The sequence below is a fragment of the Camelus dromedarius genome, chromosome 1, assembly GCF_036321535.1.
Source record: "Camelus dromedarius isolate mCamDro1 chromosome 1, mCamDro1.pat, whole genome shotgun sequence".
Lineage (NCBI taxonomy): Eukaryota > Metazoa > Chordata > Mammalia > Artiodactyla > Camelidae > Camelus > Camelus dromedarius.
Window position 1 is genome coordinate 94,585,693 of NC_087436.1, and position 15,828 is coordinate 94,601,520.

Consider the following 15,828-nt stretch of genomic DNA (forward strand, 5'->3'; position numbering starts at 1 on the left):
AGTGACTACCACTCATTCTAATGATAATACTGACAACCTAGATTACCCAGTGGAGGGTAACCAAGATAAGGATGAAAATTAAATCACAGGTTTAAAATGAGAGCTTAATAATGGTCACCTCTAAGTGGTTATACTGAAAAAATGTTTTTTCTACACTTTACTGTTCAGATTTCTACAACAAACACAAACTATTTTTAGAATGGGGGGAGGGGATTAACCAGGCTCAAAAGGTAGAAACAACCAAAACATACATCAACAGTTAAAGGGATAACCAAGATGTAGCATGTATGTACAGTAGAATACCATTAAGTCTTAAAAAGGAATGAAATTCTGACACATGCTATAATACGGACAAACCTTAAAGACATTATGCTAAGTGAAATAAGCCACATACAAAAGGACAAATATTGCATGATTCCACATAAGTAAAGTACCTAGAGTAGTCAAATTCATAGAGAGAAAGTGTAACAGTAGTTACCAGCATGGGGCAACAGGGAGTTACTGTTCAGCAGGGAAGATGAAAAAGTAAAGACAGATAGTGGAGATAGATGGAAACAGATGGTGGAGATAGCTACGTAACAATGTCAGTGTGCTTAATGCCACTGAACTGCACACTTAAAAACGGTTAAAACAGTAAATTTTATGTTACGTATATTTTACCATAATTTAAAAAATCAACCAGGTTTATGAGAAAACATATATTATATATATAAAAACAACAGATTTAGATGCACCTCAAACTGGTAAGTGACTCAACTTCAACCTGGAATTTCCATTACTATGTCTATTCCTAAATAGGAACAATCAATAGGCTGAATGAATGAAATCTAGAACATTTTCTGAGTGATAGTAGCTTCCAAAAGTATAGTATCCTTTGAGCAGCCACAAAAGTGTGTAAGACATGGTCTTTGACCTCAGCAGTATAAAAACTAGTGAGAGATACATAACCCCCAATAATACAGTACATTAATTGGTACTGTAATTGTGTTGGTACTACATAAATTATTTAAAATGGTACTGAGAGAGTAGAGGGAGAAACAATTTGACAGGCACAGCCTAATGGAGAAACTAATACTTTACCTGGACCTCAAAAGAAAACTAGAATTTTAAATGATACAGACAATGATTCAAGCGAAAATGACAGGAAAAGTGTGAAAGAATAAACATTACCTAAAAATACCAAATAATCTAGGCTGGAAAATGAGACCCATGTTGTGGGTGGCAGAAGATTATGATGGAAAAGATGACTAAGGTTAAGTTATAGGAGCTTTTAAATACCCAGCTAAGGAGTTTAGACTATTAACAAGGAAAGAAAAGAAACATGATCAAAACTGCACTTTAGAAAGATTTATAGAACAGCAATGCAAAGAATGAACAGCAGTGGTAAAGATGAAAGGCTGAGTAAATTATAGGCAAAAAAGGGCAAGTAATAAAGTTGAATGCCAAACCTAAAGTGGTGATGACAGCAAAAGTAAAGACATTAAGGAAGCTGTTCAGTCAAAAAGTAAGTTTAGGTTAGTTTTCCTTGTTATACACAATCCTAGGTTATTCTGTTTCCTCTTTCAACATACATCATAGCTGCAATTATTTGTTCATTATTTTTTTCCCTGCTAGAACATGAACCCTATGAAAACAAGGAAAATGTGAAGTCTTATTTAGTGTTATATTGGCACAAAGTATTCACGTAATTGTTGAATGAATTCAGAATATACTCCTCCCTAGAAAATACACTTCTTTGAGACACATAAGAACTTGTAAAAGGATTCTCTAAATTTGGGAACAGTGCTTAATTTTCTAGACCTAGAATTTAAGCCACTGTCAGAAAATACCCTATTCCAGTCTACAGCCATTACTGGCTGCCTCTGAGTAAATCTGCTTTTCATTCTAATTCCAAAAGCAAACCATCCGCCATTGCCTGAAATCTTGTCCACACTAAATTCACACAATAAACAACTCAAAAATCTGTAATTTTAATCAGCATTAAAAGACATATTAATTAAATGAGTCAAGAAATATATTTTAGAAGTTCATGCACAAAAGTAGGCTTACAATACCTTAGGAGGATTAAATGGGTATGTTTCTGGTATTTTAATCTCTAGTTGATATCTTCCTCCTAGAAAAATACGGAAAACAGAAAGTTAAGAATGTTGCTCACCTCAAATATGTGAAGTCAAATATAGTGACAGAACTTTCCAAACATGTACTATTTTATATTCAATTACAACAGATTCATTTTAAAACTGAAATCCCAAATGGAAATAAACACAAGTTCCAGTTTTTGATTTAAGGGTCATTTAAACCATACAGAATACCCATTTTATATAACTGATACTGGTTCATCAGTGAATAACTGGGCTAGAGATGGATAAATATATTAAATCCATAGACAATCCAATGCCAAAGACTTCACTGAGACAATTAAGTAGCACAGGTTTCATCTCCTTTTGTTTCCTTCAGTCCATAAAGAGTTGCTAAATGACAAAAAAGAAAAAAAGAAGGCAGAGAGGTGTAAAGGCATAGATGGTACAGAGAAAAGGGATATATAGATTATGTCATAAACTGAAAAAAATCTACTTCTAGCTGGTTCTCTCAAATGCAAAAATCCAAACTTGTAATTTGTGCTCCAAATTAAATGTCAACACTTATTGTTAAAATCTAAAAAATAAAATTTGACAATAAGAGGTAGTTTAGCATAAAGACAAAAACCTATTATTTTCTTCTAAATAGGTACACAAAATGCAAAACTTTACAAAGAGACTGTTCTAACCAGTAATATATAAACAGAAGGCAACATTCTGGTTTGGTTTGAAGTTATTTGAGCAACTAGCTGCTAAATAAGTATTTTTAAAAAGTTTACCTAGCTTCCCATAACTGGGGTACTTCAAGGGGAAGGATAAATGCCTCTCAGGAACTCTGAAGGGGGGAGTCCTGCACTGGATGCCAGACTGGATTTGAATCCTAATTCTAATGAACCTTCCAATTCTAAGATTTTATGACCCACTAACACACAATACTCACTATTCCAAAATACAGCAAATAAAACTGTGCTAGTAAAATATTTACATATGAAACTATGCCTGCAATTTCCTTCAAAATAATCAACAGATGAATTAGGTCAAAAACTGGCCATCAATTGATAGTTATTAAAGCTGGCTGATGAGTGCATAGAGATTTCATTTTACTATTTGACTTCTGTATGTATCTGAAATTTTCTATAATAAAAAGTAAAAAACAAAACAAAACTCGTAACTGTGTACTAGGAGCACTATTAATTTCAAAATTCCACACACTCAACTTTCAGTATATTCTGTTACTTCCTCGATTGTTAGGAATAGATGAATGTAGATCTGGGAGAAAACAAAAGAGCAATTCACTTGGTACCACTTTATTCAAGCCTGTTCTGGTTCCAATTGTTCTTTTCTTGCTTATTATCTTTAATAGAATCCCATACTGACTGATGTACAAGTTAAACTAGATGCTTAAATAACAGAGCATTTGGCAATAGTGAAACATAAAGGAAAGTAGTCAAAACAAAAGAAACAAACAAAAAAAGACAGATAAGAGTATCTGAGGAAATTTTTACGTATAAAGAGATAGCTGTTTTATGTTCAGAGTTATAAATGCTAGCTTCAAATACAGGTATGATAAATTTGGCCTGAGTAATATGTAGATTCTTCTTTTTCCTTCCTATGAATCTTACTTTTTGGATTAAATTCCAGATTACTATCTCTGTAACTTTCTATTCCTTCTCTATAACCATCTATTCCTTCTTGAATGTCCAAAACAATCTCTTAGGAGCAGTGTGAGGGCCTAGAAATATTACATAAATAATGTTGGGCCCTAGAGTCCCATAGATCCTATTTCTACTCCATATACTATCAATATGCTCTGTCTTGCATTATCTGACAACTTTCTACTATAATCACTGTAGCATTAACCATAGCATTATTTGATACATATCAGAACAACACAACTAAGGGAGCTTTATGATAACTACATTATCATAACAGCTTCACTATAAAATATTTACTTCTTGAATAGCTTTTAATATTAAGCATTTATAATCTTTAACTTAATCCAAAGAGAAGATGGGAAAGGAATGAGATTTTTTAAAAATATCAACAATGATTCCATAAATTTAAAACAACTCTTAGGAAGAAAGGCTTAAGAATTTAATTGTTCCTGTGCCACTGAGCCACTAAGGAAAAAGAAGAAAACTGAGGTAACATGTATGGTAATTTGGGGTATTCTACTACTCAATGTGACTACTTTTAACACTACCTAAAATAGCTATCTGATTTCTGAATGATGGTTATAAACAATTTAACATTCCACAATGAACTTATGCCTTGGCTATTAAATTGAGATTCAAACAAACCAACCCTCAAAATTTAGCAAGAGTCCTGCAATAAATATATTTTATTCCATTCATATTTCAAAGAAGTATATAAATTTATGCCCCTGAATGGTGTTTTTTCCTAAACAAAATGAACTTCTCTTCAATAGTTTTATGAAAAGAATACAATTTAATCTATTTCAAATAGATACCCAAGAAACATATTAAAACTAATCTTATCAAACATTAATGTCTCATTTAGTGGCAGCAGCAGAAATAAGCACTTAAAAATGACCAAACTTGTTTCTGAGTAATGAAGAATATGGTACAGCTGTAATTTCATCATCCTACAAATAAGTGTTTATTGTCCTTTTTTTTTTTTTTTAATTCATGTACCTTTCTTTATTAAGGGTTGCTTACTCTGCCTATCTAATTTAGTTCAGGAGGTCTCTTGTTTGAAATACCAATTTGCTGGAAGAGCTCCAGAATGATAATGCTACTGCCCTACTATCTTTGAAAAATACATTAGATAACCTAAAAAAGTAATCCAAGAATACTTATAATGACTGCTTTCAAGAAGAAGCTACTATATCATTACACACAACATCAGCTATTAAGGACAAACTTGATTTTTATAAGGTAACTAAAGATCTCTTCTCCCTTCAATGACTGTCAAAAAGAACTAAATGAATAGCATCCATGAAAGCATCCAGACAAGGCCTGGCACACAGGAGGCACTTACAAAACAATATAAAAAATTAAGTAAGTCTAGAAATGACTCATATGAACTATAAAACAAAATAAAATTTAGTCATTTAAGATTTTAAAGGATATGCTGAAGACATTCTAGGGTCTTTAAAAATTTGAATGAAAATAGAGAAATAGTCTAGAATGTCGACTTTTTCTGAAAAATTTTGGGTAACTGATCATTACAGAATTATAGAACCACGACATTCAAAGTAGACATAACCACCACTTTCAATATTTGGTCAATCCTGATTTATTCAAAAACAGAAAGTGGTAAGAAACATAAGCTTTTGAGCCAAAGGCCATTTCCCAGCTGTGCCACTTAGATGTCTGACTTTGACAAGTTACTTAACTTCCCTGAGTTTAGTTTCTTCATCTATGAAACAGTGATAACTATACTTACCCCATAAAATTTGTTATAAGGATTAAATGAGAAAACATGTGAAGCTCTAGTAAGTAAAAATAAGTGCTACTACCACAGATTATATGATTTCTCTTACACAAATACTGGAATGCCTATTATATACAAGCTACTTTGGCTACGTTATATAACCCATATTTACAATAATCATTACTGAAGATTTGCCTAATACAGGGAATAACAAGCTATAAAGCTTCTTTCTGTATCTTACCACCCAATTACATAGACTAAAGTAGCTATAGACTTAAGTTTGTGAACATAAAGTTCAGCAAAGTAGTCCCCTTTTCTATAGGTCTTGAAATAATCAAAGCTTTCCCAAATAAAGAAAATTAAGTATTTGGAATACAGACTGTATGAAGACATGAGTGAAATGAAATGCTAAATGACAAACAGGGGAGAGAAGTTTTTTTAAAAAAATAAAATTTTCTTCATGTGAAATATCCAGAATAAATACATTTATAGAGAAAACAAATAAATAAACATCTCATCACTCAGAAATTTAAGGCAAGGTTTGTTATAGATACCATATGAAGGGTAACTGAGAGTCTGTAGTCCATATAAGTTAAAGGCTTAACATCCTAGACGTTTTGCACTGTTAAATTCTAACTTAATATAACCTGGAAACTGGCTCTACTCAATCTGTTTAGGGGAAAAAATTAGCTAAAATTCAGTAAGAAAAATCAGTATACATAAGCATTTAAATTTATTTAAAAATTGTTATATGTATCTTTAAGCCAAATAAAATTACCTTCCATATAGTTTATAGATGGTTAAGATTATTCTGATTTAATGTTTCAGACAAGTTCTAATACACACAATATTTTGATACAGAAAAAAGTACTTGCCTTCATATGGTGTGTCTGGAGGTCCTGCTATTTCTCCTCTTAATTCTGTAAAATTCTCATCTACAAGATCTACTTTAATTTGATTTTTGCTCGTCTTAAAAATAAACAGAAAATAAATGTTAGTTATAACAGCAAGAAAAGAGCCTATTTTAAAGTATTACCTATAAAAACAATTTGAAACCCCCTCTTCCATAAGCTTATCTGCTCTAGTAAAAATAAGTCTGTGCTTTTCTAGAACTCAGCCAGTTTTAATATTTGAAACAAAAATAGTAACAAATTTTAACTTCAATGTTTTTAATGACATACCACTTTGAACAAAAGTACATCATCTTGTTGACTTCATAAGAATGTTTAGAGAAAAATAGCACTTATTTTATATTTGCCAACTTCATGTGTGTTAGGTCCAAAGTGATAGTTCTACTCATCTGTAAATGAACGCTGTGATACGATATCCCCAAGCTACATGGGTTCTAGTCATATAAACAAAAAATTCATTAAAAGTCATTTAGCCTATAACCTCTCACTTGAATTTCTAGATGCTAAAGTTAACTGAAATACTACACCATCAACTAGGATGATGAAAGCTCTAAGGATCTAATAAATTTCCTTTTCTACAAAAATTCCTGAAGCCTAAATGCCTCACTAAATCCTCTAATGCCTTCCTCAATCTGTTTTTCTGCTTAGTTTACCTCAATGGCAACTACCTACTTTTCAAAATAGATTTTTATATTAAGTTTATCTACATCTATTTATTTTGTACTTTACACTTCTCAAAGTAATTTCATATCTATAGTTATCACTTCAATCTCTCAATAATCCTGTCATAATCCATTCTTACAGTAAACGGTGATCACGATTCAGAAAATCCTCCAGTGGGATTCACATTAATGTGCACAAGTACCTGTTTGCAAATGGGCTCTCCACTTACATTTTGTAACCTATACCAGTATCTTACTGGTCTATTCACCTAATACAGTGATCTTCCCTTTTCTCAGTTTTTTAAAACATAAATTCTTAATATACAAGTTATGTTTTCATTTTTTGGTTAGGATTCCATGTTTTTAGCAAGTGGCACATCTACTTTTAGGGGAGAAAGCCTCACAAGATTTCAAGACTAAATTTTTGCTTTTGAACGTACCTTCTTAAACTTGTCTACTGGATGACAGTGTAAGAATTAATGTTTTAAGGTTGACTTCCTCCCCCTACTCCCAGAGAAGATACCATTTTCACTTTTTCTGTGTTAAATAGTTTAGTACAAAATGTTAAGTACAGAAAAAACATATAACTTAAAACCCAACCTTTAAAGATTTCATATGACTCCTATCTTTTAATAAAATCATGAGATTAAAAAACTTACTTTATGTATGTTAATTAGTACTGTTTATTTCACAACCGTTTTTTACACTTGGGATTAAATATTTCATATTTTTTCTGAAGATAATTTTACCCCCATATTAAATTTAATTGTAACTACACATAATGGGAACTTCTTCTTGTGCCCCCCAAAATCGTTCATTATCGTTCTTGGTATATACAGTAGAGGATGAAATGTACAATTTTAGTAACAGTAAAATATTCTGTTCAGTATGCACAGGAATGAATAACGTTAAAATGGAAATCAGAGGCATCAGATTTTCACTGACCATTTTAAGAAGCCAAAAGTGTAACTACAGATGTCTATTTCTCCCCAAAGATTTCTTAGGAAAACAACAAGCATAATCAAATCCAGGAAATCATCAGTGCTTTCAAAGTTCTCTATAATACCCGTAATACTCCTTTCCCCCAAAGTAGTAAATAATCCTAAAACGGCAGGATACTACAGGACTACAATTAGACTAAAGTTTGGAGGAGGGTAGTAGGAGGTAACAAACTAGAAAAGCTGGATTCTAGATTGCCTCCAACTGTCTGGTTAGTAAAATGCTAAGTAAATAATTATTAATTTTTATACCTCTGTCTTTATTTCTGTTCTCATTCCCTCCAACTTATAATTCAGAGAAAGATGGGTTCTTTTTTTTTTTACTCTAGAGAAAGAACACTATTTGTATATGAAAAAATTACTAAATCAGTTCAATACACAATCACCATTATAAATCCCATTATAAAGAAATATTCTGTGCTCTAGAGTAGGGTCTTTATCTACAGATAACCAAAGATAAAAAGAAAATGGAAAGTTAAAGACAAAGATTTTTCACAGTTTTTTTTTCCATCATGCAACAATGATCATTTATTACATATATACTTAAATTCAAACATTCAGTAATTCCACAATCCAAAACTCCAATCCCACTGCCCACACAAACTAATTTAAAAATCTCACTTAAGACTCAAAAACTGTAAGGAAAACATGGAAAATAACGCAAAATGACACACTGTTAGAAAAGCCTTTGGAGTAAAACGTAAGTTGGTTCCTAATTCTGCCACTTACTTACAGTGTTAATTCAAGTAAGTAACTTACCATCTAACTCTCAATTTTATTACTGTAAAATGAGAATACACCTTAGAATTAAAGTAAAATTTCCTGAATAGAAGTAGCATATAGTTACCCTCCCTCTAACAAAATTAATTACAAAAATCATTCATTTCAAAGGCCTATTTTTATAAGATTTATCTCACAGGTTTGTTTTCAAACTAAGAATGGAAATGTAATTTCTAAAAATAAATAAAACAATGTGCTTTCAATTTTAATGACTGCAACAACCAGGGAGACTGAGGCTTTTGGATAAAACTCTGAAGAATTGTTTTCACTGTATTACATTTTTTGAGGACAGCTGGGAAGTTAGTTGCTTTTCTATATTTTCTTCTCCCAACTCATCTAAACACAACAGTGGGACCTCTTGTAGTCTTGATTTTTCTGATGTTCCCTTGTGGCTCCAATGCATTTCCAACACATAAAAGAAAAAGAGATGAACAGAAGCTACCACTCCTAGTAAACAATTTTAAAATAAACTATTTTATTAAAATATACATAATAAAGTATGCAGAACAGTACACAATGCTGAAGTTAATCTGGAAGTGGTAAATAAATGAACGTCATTGTTAATAAGTAACAGTGCAGAATTTAAAGCAATTCTAGTAGAATCTTAAGGCCAAGTCTCTTGGTGAATTGACATCATCATCACAAAATTCTTTCAAATAATTCCTGGGTCTACTATATGCCAGAAAGCAATCTCAAGTGTCAGTGAAACAATTAAGTGACAAAAATACATCCCTGCCCACTTGGAGCTTACATTCTTGTGGGAAAAACTAAAAATGGAAAGATTTTATCATAAAAGCACTAAGAATAAGGTATTGTTGTTTAACCTATTTAAAACTTACTAGCTATGGTGGGAGGGTATAGCTCAAGCAGCAGAGTGCATGCTGAGCATGTACAGGATCCTGGGTTCAATCCCCAGTACCTCCTCTAAAAATAAATGAATAAATAAAAAAATAATAATAAAACAAAACTTACTAGCTATGTGACCTTGGGAAAGTTAACCAACCACTCTACCTCAGTTTCAGCCTCAGTCAACTGGGGATTATAATAGTACCTACCACTTACAGTTCACTGGGGAATTTAAATAATACACAACTAATGCCTGGCAAACAGTAAATGCTGAATGTATATTAGCCATTTAACACTGTAATATGTTGACTTTTGATAATGATGTTGGAGCAAAACACTTCTACCTAAAGCAAACAGTGTACTTTTTAAAGGGGATGATGTATCAGATTAGCCTCTCCTATTTATTCTGGAAAAGGTTTTCTAAAATACAATTCAAATCCAAATTTCAGAGAAGTAAATATAATTTTTTTGGTCTCTTTTTTTTTTAGGGGGGGAGGAGTAACTAGGTTTATTTATTTTTAAAGGAGGTACTGGGAATTGAATCCAGGACCTCACGCATGTTAAGCATGCACTAAACCGCTGAGCTATACCCTCCTCCCAAGCAATATAATTCCAAATGACCCCCTGAAGTTATAGATAATTCTCATATGCTATAAAGAAACTATTAATTCGTTTCCTAGTCAAATCACAACTACCAAAATTTAGGGACAATGCTTATCATTATCAAGTAAATAAATGTGAAATTCAGTTCTTCCTAATCTGTTGCAAATTAGGCTTAAAAGGTTTAACAGTTTGCCGTTATTTTGTCATAATTTAATATAAATGACTTATTTTTTCCCTACTATTCTAAGGTTCAAGAAATAAGAAAGATTTCTATGTTCTAAGCAGTTTGAAAAAAAAAAATTTAAAGCTTAGGGCATGTCACCCTGCCAAAGCAGGGTTAACATGGAAACTAAGAGACTAGAAGAAAAATGAGAAACTGAGGCCATGGGGACATACTTATGGCCTTACATCAGAGAAAAATCCTCTCAAGCTTCTGACAGCCATTTTGAAATAAGCCTAGAGTATTTAGTTCTTAGCAAGGCCTGCCCTCAAGAGAAACTATTTCACCAGAGCCAAACACCAGTTGGGGTTTTAACAAATCTACCCAACCAAAAAGAGGGGTAATACCCAACTCCAGCCTTCCAGTCTCACATAAGGGGGAAGGATGTTGAGAAGCACTTTTAAAGGTCCTAGTTTAGGAGCACTGGCTCACTAAAAGACTGAGACCCAAATATAGGACTATAGAACACTTCCCCCTCCCCCTAAACCTTACCACCACACCCAGAGGACTCCTATATAATAAATAACAGGAGATTATAACTCAAAGAACTACATGTCTCAGACCTTATTTAAGATGACATCTGTAAGGAACCCCAAAGACAACAGGGGGACAAAAGTAAGGACTTCTGAGGACATTTTAGTCTGACACTTACAGCTACTGTAATCAGTAAACACAGTCTAATCCCTAGGCAGTCAAATATAAAATTTCACACTAAAGGCCTATTTACCTCTGTTCCTTTTATCTAGTACATGATGTCTGGGTTTTAAGAAAAATATTACAAGGTATACTAAAAGACAAAGAGGTAGAGCAAGCATCAGAACCAGACCCAACAGAAATGGTAGAATTAGACTGAAAATTTTAAACTATGACTCATATACTAAGTGCTCTAACAGAAAGAGTAGACAACATCCCAAACAGATGAGTAATGCAAGCAGAGGTGGAAACTCAGAGAAAGAATCAAAAGGAAATGCTAGAAATCAAAAACACTGTAACAGAAATAAATGCTTTTGATGGGCTCATTAGTAGATAAACAGGGACAAGGAAAAAAATCAGTGAGCAAGAAGAAATGTCAACAGAAACTTTCAAAACTGAAATGCAAAGGAAAAATGAATGAAAAAGAACAGAGTAACATATAATTAATGTAACATATAAGTATTGGGTATACCAGATGAAGAAGAAAAGAAATATCTGGAGCAATAATGACTAACAATTTCCCTAAATTAATGATACCAAATCACAGACCCAGGAAGCTCAGAGTTCAAACGAGGATAAATACCTCCAAAATTTATTCCTAAGCATACTATATTCAAACTGAAAATCAAAACAAAGAAAAAGTCTTGAAAGGAGCCAGAGTTAAAAAAAAATACCTTTCCTATAGAGGAGCACAGATAAGAATTACATCAGATTTCTCTTCAGAATTCATAGAAGCAAGAGGAGAATGAAGAAATATATTTAGTTTTGGAAGAAAAAAGCCCCACCAACCTAGAATTCTACATCCAATGAAATTATCCCTCAGAAATTAAGAACAAAGACCTCTTAGACAAACAAAAATTGAGGCAATCTGTTGTCAGCAGACCTGTCTTGCAAGAAGTGTTTAAAGAAATTTTTCAGAAAGAAGAATAATGATATAGATCAGAAACTTAGAATATATACAAAGAAGGTAAGAGCAATAGAGAAGGAATAAATGAAGGCAAAATAAAATATTTAATTTTTCTTATTCTTAATCTATAGATAACTGTACATTAAAAATAACAACAACAAAGTATTCAGTGATTACAACTTATGGATCAGTGACATGAATGACAGATGTTATAAAGGATGGGAAGGAGGAAATGTGAATTGTTTTAAAGTACTTGCACTACATATGAAGTAAAAGTGTTATTTGAAAGAGCATTTTTAAGTAAGTGTACATGTCAAATTAAAGGGTAACTACTAAGAAAAAATTTTTTAAAGCACAATTAATATGCTAAGAGAAAAAAAAGTCATATAAGATGATCAATTATAACAGGTAAGGCAGAAAAGAGTGGAAGACAAAAAAGACAAAGAATGAACAAGGGCAATAATAGAAAACCAATAAAAAATATGGTAGGCATTAATTCAACTGTACCAATAATAATTTTAAAGGTTAATGATCTAAATATAACTACCAAAATATTCTGCTAAAGTGGATAAAAAAGATTCAACTATATATTATCTATAAAAAACCTACTTTTAAGTGAGACAGAGAAAGGCAAACATTATATGATGTCACTTAAAAGATACAAATTTTATTTACAAACCAGAAACAGACTCACAGACATAGAAAACAAACTGCGGTTACCGGGGGGAAGATGGGGGAGGAAAAGATTAGGAGTTTGGGATTAACAGATACAAATTACTATACATAAAATAGATAAACAAGGACCTACTGTATAGCACAGGGAACTATATTCAATCTTTTATAATGAGCAGTAATGGAAAAGAATCTAAATATATATATAAATGTATATATATGTATGTATATATATAACTGAATCACTTTGCTGTGCACATGAAATTAACATTGCAAATCAACTACACTTCAATAAAGAGTAAGAATTAAAAAAAGTTTAAATCCACTTCAAATATAAAGACAGATACATTAACAGTAAAAGGACAGAAAAACAATAAAACTCTAAGAAGAAAATACAAAAAAAGCTTCGTGACACTGTATTTGGCAATGATTTCTTGAATATGACACCAAAAACACAGGCAACAAGTGTAAAAACAAAATGGACTATATAAAAACGAAAAACTTCTTTGTATCAAAGGACACAATCAACAGAATGAAAAGGCAACCTACGGAATGGTAGAAAATATTTGCAAATCATATAAATGACAAGTGGTGAATATCCAAAATATATAAAGAGCTCTTAAATTCAACAACAAAAAAACAAAAAATATTTGCAAATCATATAAATGACAAGTGGTGAATATCCAAAATATATAAAGAGCTCTTAAATTCAACAACAAAAAAACAAACAACCCAACTAAAAATGGACAAAGTATTTGAATAGACATTTCTCCACAAGATATATAATGGTCATCAAACACATAAAAAGATGCTCAATATCACTACATAGCTATCATTAGGAAAATACAAATCCAAACCACAATGAGATACCACCTCACATCCACTGAGATGGCCACTATCAAAAAAAATGGAAATAACAAGTACTGGCAAGAATGTAAAGAAATGGGAACCCTGTGCACTGCTGGTGGGAATATGAGATGGTGCAGCCACAGGGGAAAACAGAATTACCATATGATCCTGCAGTTCTTCTGGTTACATACTCAAAAAAGAACCAAAACAGGGTCTCAAAATAATTTGTACACTCACATTCACGATAGCATAATTCAAAACAGCCAAAAGGTGGAAACAACTCTGGTATCCGCTGGCAGGTGAATAAACAAAACATGGTATACATACATGGAATATTATTCAGCCTTTAAAAGGAAGGAAATCTGACACATGCTACAACATGGATGAACATTGAGGACATTATGCCTAGTGAAATATGTCAGTTACAAAAAGATAAATACTGTATGATTCTAGTTATAGAGTCAGAAAGTAAAATGGCAGTTGCCAGGGCTGCAGGTTAAGGGGAATAGGGAGTTACTGTTTATTGGGTACAGAGTTTCAGTTTTGCAAGATGAAAATATTCTGGAGACTGGATGCATGACAATATGAATGGTTAAAAGACATTAACTTTTATATGTATTTTATCACAATTTTGAAAAAACAGTAAAGGGATGGAGAAAAGTATACTATGTTAACACTTATCCAAAGAAAGCTGTAGTCATTTTAATTTCAGACAAAGCACATTTCAAAGCAAGGAAAATTATCAGGGATAAAAAGGGACATGACATAATGATAAAGAGGTCAATTATCCAAGAAGACATTAAAAATATTTAGTGTATGAGCATAACAACGGAGTTTCAAAATACATGAGACAAAAGCAACAGAATTATACAAGGAGAAATAGATGAGCTCACTATTATAGCCAAAGACTTCTAAGATTCCTCTGCCAGTACTCAACAGATCCAGCAGGCAGAAAATCAGTAAGAGCATAGTTGAACTAATCAGCACCAACAATCAAAATGGATCTAATCTAATTGATTATCTACAGACTACTTCATCCAACAACAGCAAAATACACATTGTTCTCAAGATCACACAGAATATTTACTAGACAGACCACATTTGGGGCCATAAAACACACATTACAAATTCAAAAGAACAGAAATCATACCAAGTATGCTTTCAAACCACAATGGAATTAACCTAGAAATCAATGACAGAAAGATAGCTGGAAAACCTCAAAACACTAAATAACACAAGTTTAAATAACACATAGGTGAAAGAAGACATATTAAGAGAAATTTTTATGTATTTTGAACTTTGAAAACAAAAATACTACTTAATAAAATCTGCAGTAGTGTTTAGAGCAAAATTTACACTGAATGCATATATAAGAAAAATAAAAATCATGAAACTAGACAAAGAAAAAATTAAATATAAAGAAAGCAAAAGAAAAAGTAATTTAAAAATTAGAGCAGAAATCAATGAAACTGAAAACAGAAAATAAACAAAGGAAAATCAACCAAACCAAACCAAACACTGGTTTTCTGAATCAATCAAGTAAACTGAAAGGCCTCTAGACAGGTTAACTAAGGAAAAAGAGAGACAAGACACAAATTATTAAGTATCAGAAATGAAAAGTACCATCTCTATTAACCTCACAGACATTAAAAGGATAAAGGAGTACTACCAACGACTTATGCTCACAAATTTGATACCTAGACGAAGTAGATTGATTCCTTGAAAGACACAACCCGCCAAAACTCACACAAAGACAAACAATCTGAATAGGACTGTATCTATCAGGGAAGTTGAATTAATAGTTAATAACTTTCCAAAACAAAAAGCACTGGCCCCAGATGGTGTCAATGGTGAATTCTACCAAATATTTAAGAAAGAAATTCTCTACAATCTCTTTCAAAGAATAGTGGCAAACGGAACACTCCTTAATTCATTCTATGAGGCCAGCATTATCCTAATACTAAAAGGAAACAAACAAAGACAAAAGGAAAACTACAGACCAGTATCTCTCATGGACAAGGATGTAAAAATCCTCAACAAAATATTAGCCAACTGATTCCAACAATGTATAAAAAGAATTACATACCATGAGCAAGTGGGATTTAATCCGAGGTATATAATGCTGGTTCAACATTCGAAAAATCAGTTAATGCAACCCAGCCCATCAACAGACTAAAAAGAAAAACCACATGATCATAACAATAGATGCAGGA

General features: G+C 32.2%; 1 protein-coding gene across 1 annotated transcript in view; it reads right to left on the reverse strand.

Moving 5' to 3' along the window:
- The window catches only part of UBE2K (ubiquitin conjugating enzyme E2 K), a 56,857-nt gene that overhangs the window by 21,285 nt on the left and 19,744 nt on the right, over positions 1-15,828 (reverse strand). Inside the window, exons 2-3 of the mRNA XM_010980378.3 lie at positions 6,350-6,443; positions 2,055-2,113 (exon numbers count right to left, since the gene is read on the reverse strand). Of these exons, the coding sequence (XP_010978680.1) occupies positions 2,055-2,113; positions 6,350-6,443 (153 nt within the window). The remainder of the gene's footprint in view (positions 1-2,054; positions 2,114-6,349; positions 6,444-15,828) is intronic.